At 40.1% G+C, this 26,287-nt stretch overlaps 3 protein-coding genes across 4 annotated transcripts in view; 2 read left to right on the top strand and 1 right to left on the bottom strand.

Moving 5' to 3' along the window:
• Positions 1–645: 645 nt before the first annotated feature.
• Positions 646–6,776, top strand: tmem106ba (transmembrane protein 106Ba). Its single transcript, XM_086079040.1, has 8 exons — positions 646–790; positions 2,284–2,495; positions 3,214–3,277; positions 3,353–3,512; positions 3,607–3,750; positions 4,853–4,902; positions 4,980–5,033; positions 5,842–6,776. Exons 2-8 carry the CDS (start codon positions 2,294–2,296, stop codon positions 5,957–5,959), a joined length of 792 nt encoding a protein of 263 aa, XP_085935166.1. The 5' UTR covers positions 646–790; positions 2,284–2,293; the 3' UTR covers positions 5,960–6,776.
• A 1,884-nt stretch (positions 6,777–8,660) lies between these two features.
• On the top strand, positions 8,661–11,388 carry seraf (Schwann cell-specific EGF-like repeat autocrine factor). The gene is made up of 5 exons (XM_086078077.1): positions 8,661–9,688; positions 10,105–10,200; positions 10,280–10,384; positions 10,590–10,685; positions 11,160–11,388. The coding sequence occupies exons 1-5, from the start codon at positions 9,460–9,462 to the stop codon at positions 11,270–11,272; spliced, it is 639 nt and encodes a 212-aa protein (XP_085934203.1). The 5' UTR covers positions 8,661–9,459; the 3' UTR covers positions 11,273–11,388.
• A 380-nt stretch (positions 11,389–11,768) lies between these two features.
• vwde (von Willebrand factor D and EGF domains) overlaps positions 11,769–26,287 on the bottom strand; it is a 26,322-nt gene continuing 11,803 nt past the window's right edge. For both annotated transcript variants that reach the window (XM_086078076.1, XM_086078075.1), the window contains exons 7-31: positions 25,845–25,995; positions 25,336–25,550; positions 25,027–25,100; positions 23,978–24,254; positions 22,681–22,877; positions 21,676–22,472; positions 20,671–20,807; positions 20,418–20,588; positions 19,822–19,926; positions 19,636–19,750; positions 18,425–18,681; positions 17,913–18,132; positions 17,132–17,269; positions 16,378–16,575; positions 15,681–15,899; positions 15,291–15,386; positions 14,866–14,961; positions 14,682–14,777; positions 14,389–14,484; positions 14,199–14,294; positions 12,988–13,083; positions 12,812–12,907; positions 12,207–12,302; positions 12,012–12,109; positions 11,769–11,931 (exon numbers count right to left, since the gene is read on the bottom strand). In XM_086078076.1, the coding sequence (XP_085934202.1) occupies positions 11,917–11,931; positions 12,012–12,109; positions 12,207–12,302; positions 12,812–12,907; positions 12,988–13,083; positions 14,199–14,294; positions 14,389–14,484; positions 14,682–14,777; positions 14,866–14,961; positions 15,291–15,386; positions 15,681–15,899; positions 16,378–16,575; positions 17,132–17,269; positions 17,913–18,132; positions 18,425–18,681; positions 19,636–19,750; positions 19,822–19,926; positions 20,418–20,588; positions 20,671–20,807; positions 21,676–22,472; positions 22,681–22,877; positions 23,978–24,254; positions 25,027–25,100; positions 25,336–25,550; positions 25,845–25,995 (4,152 nt within the window). In that variant the 3' untranslated portion in view covers positions 11,769–11,916. The remainder of the gene's footprint in view (positions 11,932–12,011; positions 12,110–12,206; positions 12,303–12,811; positions 12,908–12,987; positions 13,084–14,198; positions 14,295–14,388; positions 14,485–14,681; positions 14,778–14,865; positions 14,962–15,290; positions 15,387–15,680; positions 15,900–16,377; positions 16,576–17,131; positions 17,270–17,912; positions 18,133–18,424; positions 18,682–19,635; positions 19,751–19,821; positions 19,927–20,417; positions 20,589–20,670; positions 20,808–21,675; positions 22,473–22,680; positions 22,878–23,977; positions 24,255–25,026; positions 25,101–25,335; positions 25,551–25,844; positions 25,996–26,287) is intronic.

Genomic DNA, 26,287 nt, shown 5'->3' with positions numbered 1-26,287 from the left:
TTTATGCAAAAAATATATATAAAGATACATGCTGACATATTGCAAAACAATTTTTTTTAATACGGTATTGTCCTGATTATTGCTAGTTATAATTAAAAATAATAATAATTGGAATTAAAAATTAAAAAAAATTTAGACAACCAGCAGCTGAACAAGTTATCTGAAGCAAATCTTGACAAAGAGGCTTAGCACTACAATATATATATATATACACACACACACACACATATATATATATACACACATACACACACACAGTAATAAAACAAACCCTAATATTTACATACACGCCCTCAAAAATAAAGGTGGTGGTACGTCACGCGTTCTAGCAGCTTCTGACAGCTTCTGACTAGAAGACGGGAAGGGGGGGGGTCGGCAGCTCGGGCAAACAAAAGAACAAATGCAATTTAAATAACATTCAAAATTTACATTTGCACAGGTTTTTCCAAATATATAATAGTTTTGTATTATTTACATGTGTCTTTAAGTATATTTGTCATTCAAAGTGGGACGACCTTTTAAATCAAGATATAATTGACATACACTGCCTCGAACATATTCTATCGAACTTATTCAATCTATCTGTTATTTACCCTTTGCATTATTATTTTTACCTTCTGTATTTAATATTGACGCTGAAATGTGACGTCACGGATGTTTACAGCTTCTGACCAATGGGGAGAGGGACGTTCCACATAGCTTCGTTCTCCCCCGTCGATTAGAAGCACAACAAACCCGGCGCTCCGACCGCATGACATCAAATTCCACCATATAAAGTGCGATTACACGGGTGAGTCAGTCCGCACCGGTATGACACTTGTTTACAGTTTAAAACAAAAAAGAATAGAAGAAGCGACGTAGCAACGTCAAAACGCGCTAGCGGCGACGCATTGCTGTCCATTGAGCCTGCTGCGTTTGTCTCGTGAGAATCAGTTGCTCGATGTCAGCAGAGCTTAACGACATGACCATAATATCTCGGTTAACGTAAGCGAATCTAACATTTGGAAGTAAATAATGTAGCCTGCAAGGAAATTGGGGCGATGGCAATGATTTTAAGATGGCAGTACTTTGTGTTCCTGACCGCGTCATAGCTTTATGTAACGGCAGGGCGGACTGGGCCAAAGCTTTATGTTGTGTGTAAATGTTGTCATGTATGTAATGGTTAAACACAACACGTCACCCAAACGTCCCACCTGCTCAACACGACAATGAGGAAAATGATTAAACAAGTGAAACAAATTAACACGCAATATTAAAATACATGTTAATCCCGGGGTTAGCATTTCGAAAGAATTAATCAACCATTTAAAGAGGAATTGGCAGTAGATTAAAAAAATATATGTATATTCAGTGATGTCACATGGTAAAACTGCGTGACCTGACAGTAGAATACTAATAAAATGATCTTATGAAAAATCATCCCTCTCTGGCTCAATTGTATATGCATGATGCTTCTATTTTTTGTTTTTATTGGAAGTCGCGTCAAAAAAAATTTTGCGATATGTTCGATGTGTCCCCTCTAGTATTTTGCTTAATATTGCATAGGTTGAATAAGAATTCATCAGATTAATCCACCCGTTTTCATCCATGTGTGTGCAACCATTTTGATTCTACCACCCTGCTGTCATGTCTTCACATCATCCATCCATTCATTATCTGAAAAATGGCGTGAAAAAAAATCAACAATACTATAGTTTAGTGTGATAGTTTCTGAGAACATATATTGTCTTAAAATTTTATTGTGACGTGCCTACATGTGGGCACAAGCCTTGCGGGTACACCTAGCCTTGGACTCCTTGGGCCGAATTATTTACCTCTGGTTAGCAACAAAAGTAAAAAAAATAAATAAGGGATTGGACAACTCTTGAGATGAAATAATGGTAAACATATGTAATGGTGGTGTTCTACACGGACGCGATCCTGGTAACATTTAGTTTTTTGCAACACTCCCATCATTCAAATCTTGCTAGCAATCTGAAAACTGCAAACTCGCTCTTTAAGTGTTGAAAGTACAAAATGGCTTCCAGTGTCACTCATGGGATGGACACAAAGCTAAACTAAAACACTTTTTTTTAAGTACTTTTTTTACGGTAACACAAGATGTTCAGCACACGTATGGTGAAACCAGTCTTACTGATTTTAATTCACTTAATTTCCTGTGTACTTCCTCTTCACACACTGTTATCGTTTAGGAAAAAGTAACTTTTCAACACTAGCCTCCATTTTCATGGACACAATTGAATAATCAACCTAATTGTGTCAATGTGCGTGTGTGTTTGTGAGGGCGTCAACTATGGGGAAGTCCCAGTCACTGCTGGCCAGGCACAAAGCTGGCAGTCAGGACTCATTGACGCCAAACACGGACGAGTATGTTGAGACGCCAGCACAGGAGGACGCAAAGAACGGCGACGTGTCGCAGTTTCCTTATGTGGAGTTCACTGGACGGGACAGCGTGACCTGTCCCACGTGTCAGGGCACGGGTCGCATCCCACGAGGTAAAACAATTCTTCCAAACCTGCTCACTCTTGAGCACACTCGACCATGTGAGGGAGGTTGTAGCGCAATGCATCATTATTATTATTATTATCAAATAAATTGAATAATTAGGTTAGTGATCATTTTTCCACACGGAATAATAATACTGTAGGTCGCACACATGACTATGAACAAAATATAAAAATATAGCTTAATATAGCCTACTATTGCTAGTTAGCGCGTATTATGTCCTCTGATGGCATACTCGCTCAGCCAACATACAACAGCAGGACGAGAGGATGGCGAGTGGCAACCTCAAGTGGACAAAAATAGCACCTGCATCTCACATGTGCATATTAAATGTGTTTAAGAATGCAAAATACATTTTTATTTGATGACTTTTTGGAAAAATATTCAATAGCTGCAGCCCTTTGTTTTTCTTTTTATATCTTAAAAAACCTGGCATTTGAACAGGGGTGTGTAGACTTTTCATATCCATTGTATACATGTAAAGTATACATACACATTTTTGGGTCAAATTTCATGATAAACCTAAAATGCACTCTTAACATTTACAGGTGAACTAAATTAGAGCCAGCTGCTCAATTCTCTTAACAAGGAGCTGAATGGCAAATTCACAACAGGTGACCGATGAACCATGTAGCAAGGGTTCAATGTAAATGTGTGTACCTCTGCAGTACAATAACTTATTTGATTGTGTCCCTAACCATTAACCAGGTCAGGAGAATCAGCTGGTGGCTCTGATTCCCTACAGCGACCAAAGGCTGAGGCCGAGCAGAACGTGAGTGCTCTTGTACTGATAAGTGAACAAAGGGTCGGCTGACTTTGCCTCACTCCTGTTTTGTCTGGCGTGCAGAAAGCTTTACGTGACCATATCGGTGTGCGTGTGCCTACTGCTGTCCAGCCTTGCCGTCTTCTTCCTGTTCCCTCGCACCATCGACGTCGACTACGTGGGCGTGAAGTCGGCTTACGTTGCCTACGATCACGAGAAGGAGATCATCTATCTCAATATTACAGTAAGATTGTCCAGCTGTGTTGCAACAATTATTTCAACATTTGTTCTTCTACCAACCATAATTTCACATATATACATTGTCCTCTTCCATCCAGAATACTTTGAACATCACAAATAACAACTATTATGCCATATCGGTCACCAACATCACCGCCCAAGTGGAGTTTGCCAAGACTGTGATTGGCAAGGCCAAGTTCAACAGCAACAGCACCGTCATTGTACCTCTGGACCAACGACAGGTCTGTACCGGTTTTCTCTGAACACAACACATATAAAGGGAGGTATTGTCGACCCTCGTTTGTGGGAAAGGATGGTACAAAACTGTGATCAACTTTTTTTCATAAACTGTAGTTTTAACTCTCCCACATTCTTTTAAAACATGTGACCTTATGAAAACACGTTTTTAAAAATCAATAATTATATGCTAATACTGTGCGGTTTATATGGTATTTATATTCATGTGAAAAGATGTAAAACAAATAAACTGCACATTTTCACAGTGTAGTGGGATTGTTCATGAATGACAAGTACCAATATTTGACAAAAGAATCCGCCAGGACAGAGACAGACCGGGAAACAAGTCATTATCAGGTTACGCTTAGTTAATTAGTTAATAATTTAGTTTGGGTGATTTGCCTAGCTGAGTAGACGGGAGCATGTTATCGACTTCAGCATAAACAAATAAAAAAAGCATGTGATAGGTGCCATTCATTTGAGCAACAGAAAAGTGCGTGCTCAAGCAGTCTTCTTAGATAACAGGGAAACAGACTACATACCATAGCCTAACAGATTCTAAATAAAACAGCATCAGTCATCAAAAAACAACACTCAGTGTTAGGCGAGGCTCCTTTTCAAATGATGCTATCTTTATGCCACATCTGCCATAATCCAGGTTAAATCATTTAATGTGTTTCTAATCTATATCATTTTTTTTAGCCAATCCCTCAATGACTATGTTAACTATGGGTGAATTTTTGAATGAACTCACCAGTTGTAAATGATTTACCTCATGTGGCACCTTGTCTGCATCGCGCATCACCCGTTCAAACTACAGCGGTAGAGAAGAAGTCTAGCCCGTCAGAGGTACGATCCTTTGTGAATATGAGATCTGAAGGATCGCAATATGTTCAAGTCCAAATTGAGCATTAACCGCCCTGTAGTGGTCCAAACCAGTCATCAATGACAGTACAGCACAGCCTTCTTTATAAAATGCCATGTGACACCTGCTCAATATGGAGAGCAGATAGGAATTCTGCAAACTTTGGACTTAGAGCAAAAACAAAACAAAACAAAACACCAATAACATTTTCAACCACAAGTTCTGTGTTTTTTGTTTTACAGATTGACTACACTGTTCCCACCGTGATTGCAGATGAATTAAATTATATGTTGTAAGTTGATGTTCCTCAAATTGCAATATAGACTATGGCCAGAACGTGCTGACATTTTTTTGCATCATTGTCCACAGCGACTACTGCACGCTGCAGTCCATCAGAGTGCACAACATGGTGGTCATGATGCAGTAAGTAGGATTTCAACATCCTATACTTGAAGGTGTTCTAATTCGGTGTCATTGTCTCCTGGACGTTGTCTAACTATTGTCAGAATCAGAGTTCATCTTAAATGTTTACATTCTTTACATCCTCTTTTATGGTTATATATTTTTCTTTTTTTAGAACGTGTAGTAAAAATGTTTTTTTGGGGGGGGGGGTCTGAAATGTATTAATGGCATCTCAGTTATATTAATGGGTACATTGTATTTGCTATACAAGTATATTGAGTTCTGAGCATGGTCAGAAAAAAAAAACTTAACAGCCAAGTCGAAAGCCTTGTTGTGAAACAACAGTCGCTAACTCAGCATTATGCAGCGACAGCAAACACTAGCTTGAGCGAAGCTAAAGCTGCATTCAAGAAGACAAGGACGATGGAACTTTCCGACGACGATTATAAATAACATGCTATACATTTAAGTGTTATTATACATTATGCACAAAAAGATAGTGACCCACAAACTTGCCAGCTTCCCTGGAAAGCAGTGTAAAAGGTACTTAAATCTTTTTAAGTCCCTATGAAGTTAAAATAAATGTCAATTTAAATAAAAATGAAAATAAAATGTGTGTACTCATGGCCAATAACAAGGCGCTCTAAAGTGCATTTTTTGGGTGTACGCATAGCAAGCTAGGTAACTGCACATCACAATTGTGCCAAATAACCGTTGACCACGGCACGGTTTTAGCCACGGAGAGAAAATCTGGAATACTGAAATGTTAAAAAACAAACAAAAAAAAAACACTTTGTCTCTACACTTTTTTTTTTTTTTTTTAAATCAGGGTTACCGTGACCACATCATACTTTGGCCACGCCGAGCAGGTGTCCCAGGAGATGTACCAGTATGTGGACTGCGGCGGGAACACCACGTCCTTGCATGGTCATGTGCAGGTCTTCTAAGAACAACAAGAGTCCTACCTAAGAAAGCGTTTGTCTTACCAGAAAAGGTGAAGTGCAAATTATTTGGTGCTTTCTTTCTCAATTAAACAGCCGTGGCAATGTCTTTAATAAAACATCTAAGTTACGGCTGCTTGTTTGCCATTAACAGTGTGGTAAGCCCGAATAAAACACTAAGTTAAAAAAAAAATGAATGAACATTTTTAACAATAAAATGTCTTTTAATAAGCTCGCCGGCTGGTCTGGACCACTAAACTCCATAGCACTGTCAGCTCGAGGTACGTACTTGTTCAAGCTCAACAAATACAATTTTTGAATATTTTATCTATAAATTAAAAAGTCAGTTACGGGAGAGAGGGGTGCTTTCAGTTTAGTTGACACCTTAGATGTTTTGGTGTGTGTTTTTTTGTTTGTACTACAACATGGACTGTTTATTTTGCTGTATTTTGATGTTTTGTCTCTGCTGTTGTAGTTTATTTAGTATTGTTTCAAGTTGTTTGAGCATTTCTTTGGAGTGTGATTTTAACACAAATGTGACTGCAGTAAAAATAGATTTGTGATTACTATCTGATATATTTGCATTTAAAGTAAGAAGTCAAGAGACATTTTGGAGCTTTATTTTTAACTTAACTGTGGATGTGTTTTGTCTTTATTGTCTTTATTTTAAAAATCTGCGGTGGTTCCCTTCCTTGACCCTGCTCCGTGCAACTTGTGGTACCATGTTGTTAAATACACTTTAATTGGATTCATTCATTTGTGATTTGAGAACGTTTGAGTTTTCGCACGTAAGAAGGCCCAAAATAAAATATTTTGTCATGTGTTTGTGTTGTAGTATTCTTTGTGGATTCCAGATGGCGCTGTAGACCATTAAATGATTCATTCAGTGAGGTTGCACTGCAGCATACCTTTGTCGCGTGGTTCACGTTCAAAATATCATGAAGCGTAAGAGTAAACATTTTCAATGCAAAACTGGTTCAGGCTCAGGCAATTATCACATCCCAGATGTCATAAATGAATACCTCTTATTTCTGTATAAAATGAAAGCAAATGAATGGCTGTAGTCTGTATCAATGATTCCCCAACAATGTGCTTTTTTGGCACACTGACATTTTTCTTTGGTGGTGTGTAATGACTCTTTTCAGATGTATCCCTTACCTCAGTTGGGAAACACTGCTCTAAACTAATGGACCATAAAAACAAGATAATATACAAACGACAAAATGGATGACACATTAATAAACACTAGCGTCAACTAAGTAATGCTCAGTAACATGAATGGAAAACCAGCACACATAAATCGTACCACATAACCTTATTTATTAGAGTTATTCAAACTCCCAGTGGTATTTACATGCCACCACGTCCAAGTTATTCAGACGACTTCCTCGACCTAGAAACCGCGCCAGCCATCTCTGGAGTATCGCGGTATGTTCGCATCTGTTATACTCGTCAAATCGCCGGCCGGTTCGCTTCCTGTTTGACAGGCACAGAAAAAAAATGCATTATATAGGTTGACACTTCACTTTCCTTAAAAAAAATTATAATTGCAAATACAGTGAACGTTCCAGACTGACTAGTGATCATCTTTTTATTTTTTTTATTGTATAGTTGTACCATAGCTTTACACTTTAAACACATTTATACACATAACACATTAATAGTATTCCTTCGTAATACTTCTCACAATTCTCCAAATAAGAGGCAGTGTGCTTGTTAATCTGCTTTGTGTGTGACTCACAGTTGGAGCGTCACTGCAGAAATGACACACAAAACAAAATACAAATAAACACTGATAACGTAAACACCAAAATCTTCAAGAAAACAATCTAATTTTGTCTCACAAAAGTCTTCCGGCTTAATGCTAACATAGATCTAAAATGACCTTAGATATTGTTAGTCGTTACTCTAAACCTACAAACAACGGCTACTTGAATACACACGAAGCAGCAACATATGCAAACAGAACGTACGACAATACTCACAAGCATCTCTCTGCCCCTCTGCCTCTTCTTGCTTTTAATAACATTGCATCTCTTCCAGGAGAGCTCAGTGTTGCCTGGGATGTTTTGGCACAGTGTGATATTACACGGAAGACACACATTCAGACTTACCTCTATACTGCTAAACATAATAATAATAATAATAAACCTAGAATTAAAAAATCTGCAATAAAGCAGGTGTGCGAATGATAAATCACAATATCGCGGATGTCTCACTGTATCTATAATAAAAACAAAATCCCTATAAAATAGTTGATCGGAAAGTAGTAAGTGGTACTTTTAAAGGTTACAAAGCTGAGACATTCTCACTACATCGTAAATCCTCGCACTTCCAGTGCATTTTTCAAATCCCGCGATAAATACGCAGTCCATAAATTTCAGTCAAACAAAAACAAAACAAAAAACAAATGTGACTGTGTCTTTTTCATCAGCCTAGATATTTTGTTTTTTTATTATTTTACCAAAATACTGTAAAAAATATATTATACATAAGTTAGACATCAGAATTTTATCACAGTGTTATTCAGATTACACATCGGGATTTACATGGAAACAACAGCGTTTTAGCTACATGTTTTCCGGCTACACGCTGTCACATGAACAAATGGCCAAATGGCATTCTTTTTTTGTCCATTAACTTACAAAAACGCAGACATTCTGCTATTGACTGTGTTGTTGCCACTCCAGCTGACCTCAGCGGGTCATACATGCTCAGCATTTCCTCTCCCTGTGCATTTGCTAATGACTTTTCCACGTGCACTCCTCTGTACAAACTGTTTTTCTACTTCATTCACTGACATTCTTCACAAGTCAGACTGAAAAACGTTTATATTTAACTGAAGTGCTGTGGCCTGGAGAATAGCTCATGTACTTCAATAATGAATTGTTTTTTGTTTTGTTTTTAATGAATGTATTTGTTATAGAGACTTTTAAATTAGTTTGACATTCCCATTCCATATTTTTAGAAGATTCCACTTGTCACGTTGCTACTGAATTAAATGCTAATGCTAACATTGTTGGGGGTGGAAGTAGCTATTAGCTAACTTGCCAGCTAAGACGCTATTCAGGTAAATTTTAATTCATTAAAAATTACAAACTACAGTCATACAACTAGAAATCGTTAGAGTAAAATGCTGACGTTGATGACAAAGCTAACGCAAGTTCAAAGTTAACTTAACTAGCCAGGTAAATAACCAGCTAAGAGGCTAATTAACGACGCTGGTCGTAGCTAATTTGAATTCATTTATAAACAAAACGTTTTTATAAGTGCTTTAACGTTGGAATATTATGAAAATGTTGAAAAGTTTGAAGTCAAAGTAGCTTCCCCACCACCACCACCAAGCATCAAGGATCCTCCCCTCGAGCCGGCCGCGCCCGCCTCCCGGCTCCCACGCACTGACCTCCCGCTTGTCTCCGGGCGTGCTGCTGGTGTTGCCACGGGGAACTCCTCTGCTGGTATTCGTCCATTAGCTCACTTCCCTTACTCCTTCTGAGTCGGTCATCATGGGCTTTTCCTGGGGACCGGGGCCTGCTTTGCTGCTGGCGGTGTGGCTGTGCGGGCTGTGGTGCAGTCGATGTTGGGCGCGCTCGGACGCCCCTCGCGGGGTGGCGCTGGGCTTCGTTTTTGACCCGAAGGCGATATGCGAGCCGCGGTGCCAACACGCCGGAGTGTGCATCCGCAACGACACTTGCCTGTGCGGCCGTGGCTACGAGGGGGAAAGCTGCCAGTATGGTGAGGAAATACAATCATTGATTGACTTCTATTGACACCTGCATGCTTCATTATTATGATCGCTCAAATAAAGTCATATTCCAGGCGTCATTGTACTAACTGCTTTTCATAAGATTTAAGGGCATTACTTCCATTGTCACTTGCATGATTGCTTGTTGAAATAAAGTTGCATTCTAAGATACAATGTAACTTTAATACAACTTTGTTTTAAAAATCCATGAAATAGAATCTGACCCCTCACCCCCAAAAACCAAGAGAGTATTTTATAACGACAATGTAGAGAATATTCTCCAATTCTTTTAACTAAAAAAATAAAAAATAATAATAATAATGCTTTGGGCGTTTCAAAAATTTTAAAGTGTTTTTTCATATTTAAAATGTGTTATTTAATTTTTTTATTGATTGTGTGCATACAGCCAACTGCTATCCCAAATGTAAGAATGGAGGTGTGTGTCTTCGTCCTGGAAAATGCAGATGTCCCGCAGGCTTTGGAGGGCGATATTGTCACAAAGGTAACATTTTAGCGTTAGAAATTGTCACACAAGTGCAAAAATAAGTTGTATAGGTATTGTTTTGCGTTTGTGTGTCCAGTGACATGCGACGACGGCTGCTGGAACGGAGGCGAATGCAACGCTGTCAACGGAGTGGCCAAGTGCATCTGTCCCTCCAGCTGGACGGGCTCCAAATGCCAAGAGGGTTTGTGTTTTAGTTGTTTTTTTTTAAATAGGTCTAGGTCCAATTACATTAGCACCTTGGCTCCCAGGTAGCAAATAATGCTCAGCAGGGGGTATCTTTTTTTCCACCGATTTTCCTGTATCGCAGATGCGACGAGAGCATATCGCCTGTGATAAACCGTATATTTCTGCTTCTAATAATGCTCGTCTGCTGTGTTCCCCACCAGCCATTTGCCCCCAAGGCTGCCGAAATGAGGGCCTCTGCATGGCCCCTGGAATCTGCAGCTGTCCTGAAGGCTGGCTGGGAGGCGCCTGCCACATTGGTGAGTTCGACAACACACTGATTCTAAACTGAAATGGCCACAACATAACGGCACAATGCAATATGGGATTATATTGCTTTTCTAGTAATCATTGGTTGTTGACTAAGCTTCCTCCAACTGCTTGCAATTTAATGTGACTACTTTTTCTGGTGATGGTCATATGAGCAAAACGGTGGCTGCCGCTAATGCTGCTAGGTGTGGAGGAGAAAAAGTTCTTAAAACGCTTCAAACAAAAATGGCAGGCTTTCCGTGTTTTTGTCTGGTATGGTTTATTGAGACTTTTTTGTGGTTTCAGTCATGATAAACATGGCTACCAATTTTCATGTTGCATTGGGGTGCTGAAATAAAAAAATAAAAAAAATCCTAGCGATGCTATTGACATGTCCAGTGAGCGTTTTCCCATATGCGACGAAGAGAAAATGATTTATTACCTGGTTTAAAAAAAAGGGAATACCATTTTTGTTTGTGTTGCAGCCGAGTGCACTCTGCCGTGTCTGAATGGAGGAAAATGTATTTCCCCCAACAAATGTCGCTGCCGCCCCCCCTTCTTGGGCCCTCGCTGTGAGGAGAGGAAGAGGCGCCACTAGGGCCGGATGACTTGACTTACTTCTCATTTATCATTCTTATTGTACAAACTCTGCTTGCTTTGTGTTTTTGTATGTGAACTGTACTTTGTGTCATTAAATGGAGGGAACTCTTTAAACTGAATGTTGTCTTAATAACAATCACAGAGTTACTGTCAGGAGCGATAAAGAGCATATAAACAATGGCATGTGTTACTAATCCTAATTACTTTTACTGCAGTGGATGTTGTATTGAAATTCAGGTTTGTAAACTACTGCAATGACAAACAGATCCCTGTAGGTGGTGGTGTTGCATCACTGGATTTGAGATCAGCACAGTTTTAGAGTTGAAGATAGGGACCGGGGAGGTGAATCTCAGGTTTGCTGCTTTGTTTTCACAGAACAACATTTTGAAAGACAATGCTCAAAAGCGGCCGGCATTATGGGGAACTGATTTGAAAATGGCTGGCAGTGAATGAGTTCTACGTCTAAACTGACAAACGATGTGCACCACCTAACGTGACAAAAGAAAGCCTTTATTTGAGGTAGGGGGAGAAAAAAAGACAAGTGCAATACATCAAGTCCCCTCTAGGTGACGCCATTCGTACAATATCTACACACACATACAGTATACACACGCTCATCGTCTTCCTTCACTTCATCTTGCATCACGCTTGCGAGACCTGCAAAGCACACAAATGAACAGTGAGATGAGATGGACATAGCCTAGCGTCCACTTTTCAGCCATTTGACACCGACAGACCTGAGTGGCGCAGGTGAGGCCCTTGTAGCCCCTCCGACAGTAGCAGTAATCGGGCAGCACGCAGCGCCCCCCGTTCAGGCAGCGCTGTCTGCACACCGCTGCATGTGCAGCAGAGAAGAACACAGAAAATGTTTGTGATTATTATTATTATTATTATGAAGCATTAATATTAGCAATGTATTGTGTTGGACTCACGTGTCTGACACTGCAGACCCTCCCAGCCGACGGGACAGTGGCATGTGTTGGGCCCCACGCACTCGCCGCCATTTTTACACTTCTGCAGACACACGGCTAAGATGGCAAAATGCACACGACATTTGTATTATTATCAATAGTAGTAGTTTTAGTACACTCTAAAAACTATTGGGTAACCCAACTATGGGTCAAGATTGGGTCAGATCCACTTTATGGGTCAATTTGACCCAACTTTGAGTCAAGAAATGGGTCTTTTAGAGTAAAACTCTGAAATATTGGTCAGATCCTTTACTCGGGTCTAAAAATTGGGTCATTTTGTATAAAATTGACCCATAAAGTGGATCAGTCCGTTTTTGATCCATAATTGGGTTACTTTTGACCCAACTGTTTTCAGAGTGTACAAGCAGTTGTAGTAATGGTGGTAGTTAGTAACGACTTGAGGACTCTAGTGGTCACAGTACATAGTGGTGGTAGCAGTAGTTGTAGTAGTGGATGCAATATCCTTGATAAGGTCCATGCTGGTCCACTTTTTGCCCTCCAATTCAAGAGCTAGTGTAAAAGAAGAATGTGCAGCATAGGTCGATGTTGTATGTTAGCGTACGTACGTATGTTACATCTGTTTCCGCTCCAACCCGACGTACACGAGCACGTGTTGGCCCCAACACATTTGCCTTTGTTCATACATGTGGGCTCACACACACCTGTAAATGCGATACACACACACGAACAAACATATTAACATGTTGTTAGCGTGTGTGTACCAAGTGTGTGTGTGACTCACTCTTTTGACATCGTTTCCCCGTGTAGCCTTCAGGACACGAACACACGTTGTTCCTCATGCATTGACCTCCGTTCTTGCAAGGTGGGCTGCACACAGCTAAAAAACACGCATACACAATACTGAAATTGAACTAATATCATAGTAATAGTACTAATTGTGAATATATATATATATATATATATAAATATATATATATGGATATGTTTTTATGAGAGTAAAAATGTCGTTTAATGAGGAAAATAAGTCATAAAATGAGAATTTGAGAATGAGAATTTACCCAGAAAAAGGCCATAATATTGGACAATATTGTTGTAATATGCTAAGATGTTGTAATTTTATGAGAATGAACATTTTATTTAGCAAATAAAAAAAAATAAAGATTATCTTGACTTTCGTTGCGTTTAAAATAACATAATAAAGTTGCAATTTAAAAATAATTTTGCCAGGGGAAAAAAAACCTATAATATCGAGGAAATATTTTTAAAAGTCAAAATGTTACCGGAATAAAATAGAAATTTTAGTGGACTAAATTGGTATTTTTTTAATAAAAGCCATAAAATGGTACAGTGAAGTTATAATTTTAGGAGATTTTTTTCCCGATATTACAAAAAGATATACATTTACATTTTATAAGAAAAAAAGTTTAACCACAAAAATAAATCCACAATACAGTAATGGGAAAATATTTTTTTTATTAAAATTTAAAATATTAAGAAAAATGCATATCAGTGTGATGAGGTTGTAATTTAATTGGAAAAAGATGTAATTTTACCACAAAAGAATGATTGTGAAAATAATCTGTAGTTAAAAAAAAGATATATATACAGTAATTTTTGGACTACAAGACGCAGCTGACTTTAAGCCGCGCTAGCTAAATTTGGGGAATACAGTTTGTACATTGTGTTACACATATAAACCGCACCCGACTGTAAGCCGCACTCGACTGTAAGCCGCAGGTGTTTTAATGATACCGCACCAGGTTCCTGCTACTTTCTTTTCCATAATGAGGGCGCAAATTGTCTCGCTCTCATTCTGTTTCTCATACTGTATTTGGGCTAACTTGGTTTGTTTTGCTCTTGACGGATAAGCCGCACCTTTGTATTAGCCGCAGGGTCGAATGCAAGTGAAAAAAGGAGGCTTGTAGTCCAGAAATTACTGTAATTAGGATAAAAAGTCCAAATATAAGACAAAAATGTCATTTAGTTTCTCACCAATTTGACACTGCGAGCCGTAGAATCCGGCTGGACAAGCGCACACGTTTGGTCTGATGCACGTTCCTCCGTTGAGACACACCGGCCTGCACTCAGCTACGCACACACAATGACATCACTATTGCATATGATGATGATGTTGATGATGATGAAGATTAATGCTGTGTGTTTATGTTGTTTTGTGCTGTACCCGAGTTGCACGTTGGTCCGTTCCAGCCTGGTTTGCATTTGCACACGTCGGGAGAAACACACTCGCCGCCATTTTCACAGTGTCTGTTACACACCACTGACACACATTGACCCCCCCCCCAAAAACATTTGTACTTTTATGAAACGAAAAAGTCAACAAAGTTGTAATGCTATATTGGGGGAATACATTTGTTGAAATTTTTTCAGAACAATGCAATAATAAAATAAGAATAAAAATTATGTTTGACCCTCAGATGCAAGACAGGAAGTGAATGAACAAAAGAATACTCTCACTGATTTGACATCTTGGTCCCACGTAGCCGTAGGAGCACGTGCAAAGGTTCCTGGCGAGACATGTGCCTCCATGTTGGCACGGCGGCTCGCAGCTCGCTATTCAGTTAGCAAAAACAAACCAAAAAAAAAAAGAAATGTATGAAAAACTGTCTCCAGGTATGTTGTTTTGATGTTGAAGCGTTACCTTCCTCGCAGGCGGGTCCGCCATAACCCAGCGGGCATTCACACACGTTAGGACGCGCACATCTGCCCTGGTTCTTGCAGTCAGGCCGGCACACGGCTTGGGTGGCATGTACAAAACACAGAAAAGAGCTCTTCAATTCATAGCTTAAGAGGTCCACTTCAGGAAGATGTCTTCAGTCTATGAACGATTCTAAAATTAGGAATAACTTTTCAAAATGAAACATTTTGGTAAAATCTTCATTTTAAAAATGCACGTAAATAATAACCTTAATGCTGTTTACATGCACACTTGAAACTGGTCAGTATAGAAAGTCATCTCTTTTAAAAATGGATGGACCCAAGTCCACCTGTTAAAGATCCTTATATTAGACACACACACACACACACACACAGAATGTCCGATTTATGCGTCTCGGGCTGGCTTACCCATGTGACAGTTGTATCCAGTGTATCCGTCCTTGCACGTGCACGTGTTGGGCTGCGTGCACTCCATGTTCCTCCCGCACTGAAACCTGCACACAGCTGGACAACAGCAAAATGGTGGCTTTAGGCTGCTATGTTTCCAAATCATCTCCCTATCCATTTGAGCGGTGTTTCTCAAAGTGTGGGAAGTGGGCTCCCTCTAGTGGTATGTGAAAGAATAACTGCCAAATTAGAGTTCAGTTGTGTTCAACTTTAAACATTGAGTTACAATACATGTACAATGCAATACATATTTAATTAAATCGTTATTTGATTTTTTTTTCTGTCTTACTGTGTAGCCTAATATCAACAGGACCAGTGGTTGGGGCCTCCTATCCTTTATAGTGATCCTACCTTTGCACGTGACTCCATCACCCGCGTATCCGTGCGGGCAGCGTCCGGGACTTCTCTCTGAAGAAGGAGAAGATCTCCGTGGGTTGGCAACAGTGTTGCCGGGTCTCCTGCTTCTGTCCGGGGGCCGTCTGGGTGAGGTCGGGGACGATGAAAATGAGAAGAAGGTGGTGTGCATCTCCCTGCCGCTTGGAATTTGTTCAGCTGTAACGCTCGCCTGGCCTGCAAAACACTGCAAGTTAGAAAAGATGACTTGCAAAGAAAGCGCAATAGACAACTGAGATAATGTGTTGGCATACTGTAAGTGTCTGCTCTTAAAACAACTGGAGATGTGTTCACACTTAACCAATCACATTCAAACTTACTGGCACACAACTGCCACTATTTAAAGTGCCTCTGATAAACCTTTCAGAATTTTACTTACTTTTTTTCCCATTAAGGATGCAAAAGTTTTGAAATAATGTATCTCATTTTTTGAAATCATATAAAATTGGAATTTTTAAAGGGGTGTGTAGACTTTTTAGTTCTAATTAAACCCCCCCAAAAATGTTTATCCTTTTGGACATATCATTACAACAGATTTGTTATATGAAAATACGTTTTATTTTATTTATTATGTACTTTTTATTATTAAACATAATAATGTAGAAAAATAAAATCAAATATAATCCAATCAAAAAAAATCTAATTGCATCCTCACCTGACGGTGTGCAAGTGGTTCCGTTGCCATAGAGACCAGGTGGGCAGGGTCCACAGACAAAGCCAGCAGCCACATGGGGGCTCTCGAAGCACTGGACGCCAAGGTGGCACGGCCTGCGGGAGCAGGGTGAGGGCGGTGGGGCTCGGGGCCTCGGAGGGAATGGCCCCACTCTCGCCGGAGTCACAGTCGCTTTGAAGGCTAAAGGAATTTCAGAAAATAAAATATGAATTTATTTAAAAAGATAAATAAAATTAAATAATGCCAATTACAATACTAACAACAGCAATAAAATGAAATGAATAAAAACAATAATAACAAAATACAATAAAAATAATATAGTAAATAATATTGAAAATAAAATTGATTAAAAAACTTTTTAACAAAATAAGTAAATAATATTCTTGACAGGGTGAGAGTTGCTCTAATGGTAAAAAAAAAAACATTGTAAAAATATAGAATGACTAAAAAAAAAAATAGAATAAAAATGTTTTAAAATATATTTTACTATATACTGTACTGTTGGCTGCATGACTAATAAAAATAAAACTAATGCAAAAATATACAAATTATAAAAACATTAATATAATAACAGTAACAATACAAATTAAAATAATAGATTATGACAAAAGCTATAAAAACATAAAAATAAAATAAAGAGTACTTACAATATCAATGCTAATATAATAAAATAAATGAATACATTGTTTTTAAAAAATCAAAACAAATGTTACTAATAAAACCCAAGAGGACTCACGAGCACACACGATGCCGTTTCCGGCGTATCCGCGTGGGCAGAGTCCACAGGAGAAGGAGCCCAGCGTGTTGCTGCAGTCCACCCCGGGGAAGCACGGACGAGAGACGCACTCGTCCACATCCTCTCGACACGTTCCACCTGAATGCACACCACACGCGACAAAGTGAACATCCGATTTTCACAAGCATGCTAGAGCCTATCCTAGCTAACTTGCAGCGACAGGCGGGGTATGCCTTGAACGCGGATCGCAATCGACGAAACTCACCAAGTAGCATATTTATATACATTTTAAAGCTTTATGTATGTAGCACAAAATATATGCATTTGAGGTGCATGTATTACTTTTGTCCACTTTGGGGACTTAACCCTCACTTTATATACTGTAGTATCTGTGACGTTGTATGTGTGTGGCCTGGCAAGCCTGGCCTGTTGAATCACATAGAAACCAGCAAATGAGAATATAGATTTGGATGGCCGCCAACTGTCCACTCTGTAGTAACAGTTCATGTGGAAAAATGATCACCGTAAAATTCCCCTAATATGATAACATAAATCTGCAATGCAGTAAAGCCGCAAAAAAAAAAACGCAACAGAAGACAAAGATAACCTTTGTTAGTCCCGCAATAGGGAAAATGTGCCTTGTTATAAAGCAAGGAATAACCATATTCGTCCTAGCCAGAAGCCACGCCCCCTCCAGGCGGTAGCAACTGTGAAATATTGACGATTCAAAATCCACGTTTGCTGTCATATTTAATGACTCGACATACATGTGTAAGGTCACCTGTCATTCCGGGCGGGCAGATGCACGTGAAGGAGTCAGGTCCGTCCACGCAGCGTCCCAGCCTGCAGGGGTTGGGTTTGCAGTCGTCCACGTCCACCTCGCAACGCTGACCTTTGAACCCTCCCGGGCAGGCGCATGTATATTCACCGCTGCCGGCAGCCGCGTTGACGTCGATCACGCACGTGCCGCCATTCGTGCACTCACACGGACGCACCGTCACCTGTGAGCAAACGCCAGTCGTCAAAAATGGTCTATTGTAATTATGAGATAATAATTCATTAGGATTTTGTATTATTTAGAATTATTGTAGGTATAATTAATCAATTTTAAACTAAAAAGAGAAACTTTTCCGTATAGAAGCGGAAGTTTTGAATCCAACCAGAACTCAAAAGCTGCCGTCAACATTAGGGAACAGTACAGTGTTTGTAGTATATGACAGGATTGTTAATGATGTCGAATAAACGCTCTCGTGGTCCGTGCAGAGTAAAAGTAGTAAAGGTGGGCGTCCATACTTGCAGGGAGGCGGAGGTCCCGGATTGGCAGTCGTCCGTCACGGTAAAGTCGAAGCCGTGCATGTGCGCACTCTGGGATGTCGCCTTCCACCGGATCAGACCGGACGGCGACAAAGACGCACCTTGAGGACCCGAACGGAGAGTGAAAACCACCGGCGAGCCCTCGGGGTCCCGTGCCTGCAGCTGGTAGATGAACTCCTCTCCCTGGAAGGACTGCAGGAGGTAGGGCAAGGACGCCAGTACGGGGGGCTCGTTCTCTATTGACCAATTAGCAGAAAAGGCAAAATGAGATCAACTTTGAAATTTCAATTTGACTTTTTTTACATATAGTACCTTGCTATTTTTACTTGGTTTATTTCATTGTATTTTTTATGTTTTATATTATATCAATGCCTTCTTAACTCATTTGCTCCCAAAACATATAAATATGTTCTATTTTAAATGCTTTAAGTGTCCCAAAGACGTATTTTTACAGGGTTTAAAAAAAAAAATTATGCTAGATCATACAGAAGGCTTTGATGCAGCCTCTCAACTACAAAGAATGGTTGAAGAAATGCTAGTTTTTACACAAATGGCCAGCAGGTGGCAGCAGAGCAAAAGAGATCAACCAGGGCCATGTTGAAAAAAAAGCTTATTTACTCACATTTCTAAATAGATTTGTGAATAATGAGGAGACTTAGCAATATTCTAATGCTAATTGCTGCAAAACAGAAACATATAGAAATGTGCTTTTTTTTTCCTGATGAAAGAAGAAACTCTAATCTTTCTTTTCATGTTTTATAACAATAGAACCCAATATTCTGTGGGCCTTGCAAAATCTGTCAAAATACAGTAAAACAGCCGGGAATAAAAGGGATTGCTTTAGTGAAAATGGCTGGGAGTAAATGAGTTAAAATAATCCTAAATAATTTTTTTCTCCAGATTTTTCAGGAAGCACAACAAAATTACCATTTGCATCATGAGAAGATTTATGCAAAAAAATAATTTTTGCAAAAAAAATGACAGGCAATTATTAAGAGGGTGACGATATCTAACTCCATTTGACTGTTTGATTTCACTTCTTTTTTTTTTTTACTTTACCTAATTTTATTTACTTTATTATTTTCATTGTACGTTATTTTGGTCCATTTAACGACACCATATTTTCTTTCATTTATTCGATTCTAATTTACTTTATGCACACGTGTGTGCGCGTGTGCATTATGCCGTACCGCGGTGGGCGGTCCAAGCAGACTGCGAGCTGTTGGGTCGACAGGCGAGACAAGGGTTCAAGGGGTGCGACTGGCCTCCATCATAACAAACGCCATCGACGCTGCACGTCTTGTCCTTGGGGGAGGTCAAGCCAGGTCACATGCTCGTATGGTCCGTAAGTAAAAAGATCATGTCAAAACACTTACCCTGAGCGAGCAGAGGGGGTCGGCATCCAGGCCGCACACGTGACATGCGCCGTCGTACACGGTCACGACTTTATTGTTACTGAAGCTGTAACCGTCATTGGACACCTGACATAAACAAAGGCAGATGGACATGTGATCATTTGGAAAAATAGTCACAGATGCTTCTACAAAGGAAGTCAAAAACATGCCTTGGAGATATAAGACCCAACATGACATTGTTTTAGTATGCAACATCATTATTTTGTTTTGCTGTATATTGTTGCAATATGTGATGCTTCTTTTACAATTTTGTTTTCATTGTATTTAATTTTATTTAACAATTTTATTTTACCTTATTTTCTTTATTCTGTTATTTTGTTTTACATTAAACATTTGATTTTACCTCATGTTATTTTATTGTATTGTTTTTTTTTAATTAAATTTAATGTGAATATAGTTTGATTAAAAGATAATAAAATAAAATAAATATAAGTTTTTTGTCCACCATATTCCATTTGATTGTAGTTTATTTTAATAAACGACGTGATGCTGCCTCTTGAATATTAAAAAAAACTCCCCAACAACAACAATACCAACAAATTCAGGTCTGTCCTCACTTTGACCTGCCAGCGGGCCAGGAATGGTTGCTTTGTCGCCGTTGCATTCACATCCACGCCCGCAAAAGATCGAGCGACTTCCAGGGGGAAACGGCACTCCACAGCCGTTACGTCCACAAAGGTGGCGGCGACCAAGTGAGGCTCGGCCTCAAGCCACTCACCTTCCAACAACTCACAACAAGACATGAGAGGACATTAATCTTGACCCAGGAAGTACCGGTAGTCGTAGAAGAAGAAGAGAAACAGGAAGTACCTTTTCTTGGACGAACTCGCACTTGAGCTGATAGCCGTCCTTGAAGCCGGCACCTGACACGTGCACGATGGAGCAGTCGCTGGTACGGACGTCGCACAGACCTCCCGACTCCAAATTCGTGATCTCCGGAGTGTCCTCTGAAAAACAGATATATACAAACACACACACACACACACAACAAAAATGTCAAATGTAAAATTTAGTACTCTACATGCCCTACCCAAAAAAGGTAGTTTAAAAATAAAAAAATATTTAATTTAAAAAAGCATATTGTTAAAACAATTTAAAATGGTAATTTTAAGTAAAATATTGAAAATGGTACAAAAAAACAATATAGGAAAATGTTCAACTTAAAAAAAAAATTATGTAAACTTGAAGGTAGATCAGAAACTATAATAACAAACTTTAAATATATATTTTTGGAACGTACAATGTAAAAAAAAACGTAAGGTAATTGTTGAAAACATTCAATTAAGAAACGTGAAAATTAAAACGTAAAAAATTCAATGCATACATTTGAAAATATTTAAAAATGTAAAATTCCAAACTATTTTAAACAAACAGTAACCGTAATAAATAACAAAAAGGTTTTTTTTAATGTGTAAAAATTAAAACATGAAAAATGTGTCAAATGCTAAAATATTACTAAATAATTAATACTTACATTAAGTGTAAAAAGCAATAAGTCAGAATTAAAATAGTTTTCATAGCCGGAAGCAATCCCACCCCAAAAAAAATTTAAGGCAGTGAAAATATGTAAACATTAAAAATCTAAAGATACAAAAATCAATGGGCAATACTACATAAAACAAAAATCCTTATAATTTTGATATATACGGTACTCAAACAATCCTGATCCGCTATCAACGTTCAAACATTCAGGGATCGTCACATCAAACAAGAACCCTATAAACGACAAAAAAAATTGATGAATCAAATAAGTTGTGATGCAATTATTGTTCTATCTGTGCAGCAAACCCCCCACCTCGATGTGTTTTGCCTCACCAGATAAGATGTTGCAGTCATAGGATCCAAAGCCGGGGAAGCAGACGCATCCCCACTCTGAGCACTGTCCATTTCCGTTGCACAGATTCGGACACCTGAGCACAGACACAGAATCCCGGTGGTCCCTTTGATTTAGTTGGTGCGGCCCCCCCTGGCCCTCCTCCACCAGCCGCCTCTCGCACTCATTCTCCAGCAGAGGGAGGACGGCGTCCAGCCATGATCGTTCGTCCTTTAGCCGCAAATCGCTGACACACATTTCCACCGCGCCGGCCACCACGTCGGCACCAAGAAGCCCCCCACAGCCCAAGGCAAGGCTAGAGTTGGCGACCACGCCCTGACACTCGGCCCGTGCTTCGTTCTCAGTCAACCCAGAGGGCGTCGGCCATGTCAGATCGAGGTCTACGTGAGTATCAGGTTCATGGTCTTCGGGGAAGAAATAGGCATAGCTCTCCATGTCGGACTGGCTGAGGCTTTGGCGTGGAGCGGCAGGGATGAATTGATGGGTTTGCCTATGCCGCCGCCCAGATGGCGGACCTCCGGAAGGTTGCGTTGGTTCTTCCTCCCCGGTGAGCAACTCCACTGAGCTGATGTACTCGGCCGTGACGTCCAGAGACGGGATGACGGCGGAGAGGCGCAAGTTACCATGGCGAGAACAGGCTTCATGTGGGGAACCCATGTGCGGTGGTCCACTTAGGGCCAATGATTGACAGTCGCAGAATTTACGTGAATTGAGCACGCTCGGAGGGGACGATGATGGTGGTGGTACGGTGTCGAACAGGCTGCTTCCTGGACTGAGCCTAGCAGGAGGGGAGAAGATGGAAGACGTGTTTCTACTAAGCGTTACAATCAGGGCTGTCAAAGTTAAAGCTTTAAAGCAGGGGTGTCTGTGGGACTAATCCGGCCCGCGGGCCGTATGTGTGACACCCCTGCTTTAAAGCTTTAACTGTCCAGTTAATTGCAGTTCATACTGCTTGTTGTAAATGAGCGTCTCCATAACACACTGACCTCCAGTGAGAGATAAAAGTCTGCAAATCCACCATTGTGGTTCCCGCCAAGGACTGGAATTCGTTGTCGGGTTTTCCGTCGTAGGTGCCGCACAGACCCACGGTGTGGCCCCTGTCTGAACCGGGAGCCCTCAGCGTCAGACTCAGACCCCAATCTGCCACATCGGCGCGTACAAACGCTCCAGACGAGAAAGTCAACTGTGGTAAGGGTGGAAAGCACAAGGTGACAAATTCAAAGCACCTGGGCCAGATTGGGCCCTCTGCTTCATTTTATAATTACTACATCACTTTTCTTTTCTTTTTTTTTTTTTATCACTCACACAAACATGGTCTCCCAGGTGGGGAAGCTAACCCACGCCAACCTGCATTGAAGACAAGTGACGGTTCCGCTCCGCCACCTGGAGTCCCGCTCCGCCACCTCACCTACATCACTTTATAGAGCTCTTCCCCTTATGTCAACGTACTTCCTTGTAGCAAAATGCCACAAGGTGGCGCCAATGCAATATTCTTAAATTAGACGGTGCTTTGGCCCAAAAAATAGCAAATATGTTTTTAAATTGTAACACTGTCTAAAAAAAATTACATGGACCTCTCATTGGATTATGTAGGCTCATTTGAAATAGCAACACATAGAGGCTAAATTCTGGACAAAAAGTGGCCTGATGGAAGCAAATTTGATACTCCGATTGTATATGTTTGACGCTTTTACCACCAAAAACGTCAATCGACGTTACGGACACGCTCACTAAATACCGCCAATAGCGTCAATCGACGTCAAGTACGTTTTTTTCTTCTTACAATGGGCAGCGCTGGTTTGTGAATGGCGTGGAGAAATCCAACAACACTCACTAACTATGGCCAGCAGATGGCAGCATTATATCTCTTTTCAATGGGCTCCCGGGTATCACATGGCGGATCTTAGGAAATAGAACGTTTTCAAGGTCGACGTGAATGATCGAAGCGTTTGTCACATTAAATCAAATTCACAAAGCGTCACTAAACAAAAAATATTAGTGTCAAAGTCACTGTTGTATCTTTTCACAAAAAGCTTATTTTCTCCGTTTTTTTCCATTTTTGCTTGATGTCACTCAAATTACCTATTTTCACATGGTGATTACTAAAGAACAGAATAAGGTAGAAATATACTTTTTTTTCTAATGAAAGAATGGAATCCAATCTTTCTTTACTATGACCATGTTTATGTAGTCATAGCACACAATATTCTCTTTGCCTTGTAAGATGAGTGAAAATGCTCAAAATCGGTTTTTAAAAAGTAGCACAAAAAAAATGACACTCACAGTGATTTTGCGCCCCTGGTAGGCCTCATGGACGCGCACCCCACTCTTGCTCAGGTCTCGCTTCTTCACAGAGAGGCGAGGTTTGGTTTTGCCCACGTCCCCGTCGCACATGTCAAAAGTGACCACGTCTTTGCCGTCCCGGACCGCCACGCCGCACGCACACGATGTGGGTGCCGCCCCGCCGCCCCCGCATTCCCACTGTCGCACGTGGACCTCAAAGGGCCAGCGGGAGCTCTTGTACAGCACAAACGTGCCCACCTGGTAGTTGTCATAGTGCCTGTGGGAGGGGAGAGACACAACTTATTTTCACACTTAAACGCCTCACAAGGGGTCATTCGCACCCTACCAGCCTCCCAAAACCTACTGAAAATATTAAAAAATACAGCACTCTGTAATGTTGTACTTTAATTTATTTTATGGACAGTATTGGCATAATTCAACAAAATGCAAAGAAATGAAACCGTTTTTTGCCTCAATTCAATGGACATTGTGCTGTTCCTTCTGGTTTGCGCCATGGCCACCTATTGGCAGTATAATACAGATACACAGATATATGTGGCGTAGAAGGACACAATTTCTCAGTAAGTTGCAGTAATATTAATAATTGTGCACAGAAGTTAAAAAATATATATTCCTGTGAGTTGTTATATTCTCTGTTAAGCCACTGTTTATGATCAAATATGCGCCACGCCAAGGTTTATAAGTCTGCCACATACGTACTATTCATTAGTACAAGACAACAAGACGCTCTTCAGCCACCTTAGCAGTGTGAAAGCCTTGTCCACATGCTGGCTGGCTCCTCCCCTCCCTTCTTTTCCCATCCTGTGGCGAACGTAATTTTAGCCTGATTTAGATGAATTATGCGGGTTGTTAAAAGAAGACATAAAAATATTAAAAATGTTATTTAACAAACATTCCTAATCATTAGCACTTTGAGCTTCGGAAAAATGAAGTCACTTTAATTGAGTGATTATTTCCAATAAGGAAAAATAGTCAAGTTTATTTTGATTGCATAGTGAATGTCGTAGATAAAAAGAAGAGTGAAGTACCTGCCATCAAATGTGACGACGTGCGGGTCGGTGAAAGAGTAACAGTACGCTGAAGGCACGTCATTCACTTTGAGCTACAAAAGAAAGAATCCATAAATACAGAACAGTCTATCATTTATAACACACATTAAATTCAAGGCCTGGGGGCCAAATCCGACCCTCTGCGACCCTTTTCCATGACTTTGTTCAAAACTAGCCATCAGTGTGAAAATAACCTAGCAATTGTGTGATATAGCAGGGGCACGACAGGTAAACTGCAATATAGCAAGGTTTGACCGGGGCTATATCACGCACCCACTTTTGGTTTACCTGAACAGGATCGGGCGCGTAACCGTTCCACACTAAATTGCTGGTGACGAGGGGCTGGATAGAGATGTTAGTGGTCCGGTCACCATCTCTGACAAAGTCTGTGATGGCGGTGTAGTGGACCATAGCCCGGCCGCACGTGCCGTCCTGGCACGGACCTCCGGACAAGTCCACAGAGCATGAGGACAGGGACACGTCGGAGCCAAGCACAGCCTCGTCTACAACAAACACACATATTTTCATTACACACGAGGTAAGTGCAAATCTCGTCATGATGAATTTAAATCTCATCTTGTCTTATTTTTTTTTCGTGCTATGTGATCGTAACATGCTGTTGTAGAATATACATAAACCTATACAATACATCCAATTCAATAAATATATACATTTGCATATCAACAGTAATTGGGAGATGCTCGATAAAGTTGACGCAGTTTTTCTCAAGGGTATCTGCTATGTGTGTAATATGTGTACAATTAAAATAAAGATTTTTTGCAGGCTTGTGTGATCACCTAAGCTAAGCATCAAAGAGAGAGTGCAATGTCCTGAGTGAGAAGGGGAAGACGACAACGACTCATCCAGACACGGGACGGGAACGGTGCTCTCGACCATCAGCTCGTACAGCTTCCCGTCCTCGGATAGGACGCTCACCTCGGGTCTAAGCTGCAGAAAAGAATGCCAGCACACATGCATTTATATTTAGAAAATAAATCATAGAAATGTATGTTTTAAAACTACATTAAGATGCAAGAAGAACAGTTCATATATTTAAATACTCTGTCAATATCGAGCTATGCAAGCGAAAATGCATTTAAATGTATGAAATTAATATAAATATCAAAAACAACTAAACTATACATATATTTTAAATGTTAAAAATATGTGAGTATACACAAATACATAACATGTAGTTTATACAATTTTTCGATACTATGTAAAAAATATATATTTTATT

This window comes from Leptonotus elevatus, chromosome 6 (genome assembly GCF_054856555.1).
Source record: "Leptonotus elevatus isolate MCC_2025b chromosome 6, RoL_Lele_1.0, whole genome shotgun sequence".
NCBI lineage: Eukaryota > Metazoa > Chordata > Actinopteri > Syngnathiformes > Syngnathidae > Leptonotus > Leptonotus elevatus.
Note: the sequence above shows the minus strand (reverse complement) of the source record. Positions and strands in the feature narration are given on the sequence as shown.

Excerpts from the sequence above, each read along its gene's own strand:
- seraf (XM_086078077.1), top strand. The coding sequence starts at position 9,460 with ATGGGCTTTTCCTGGGGACCGGGGCCTGCTTTGCTGCTGGCGGTGTGG. Across the intron at positions 10,385-10,589 it reads GGGCTCCAAATGCCAAGAGG|CCATTTGCCCCCAAGGCTGC; the intron begins GTTTGTGTTTTA and ends GTTCCCCACCAG. Across the intron at positions 10,686-11,159 it reads GGGAGGCGCCTGCCACATTG|CCGAGTGCACTCTGCCGTGT; the intron begins GTGAGTTCGACA and ends TTTGTGTTGCAG.
- tmem106ba (XM_086079040.1), top strand. The coding sequence starts at position 2,294 with ATGGGGAAGTCCCAGTCACTGCTGGCCAGGCACAAAGCTGGCAGTCAG. Across the intron at positions 3,751-4,852 it reads TACCTCTGGACCAACGACAG|ATTGACTACACTGTTCCCAC; the intron begins GTCTGTACCGGT and ends TTTGTTTTACAG. Across the intron at positions 5,034-5,841 it reads AACATGGTGGTCATGATGCA|GGTTACCGTGACCACATCAT; the intron begins GTAAGTAGGATT and ends TTTTTAAATCAG.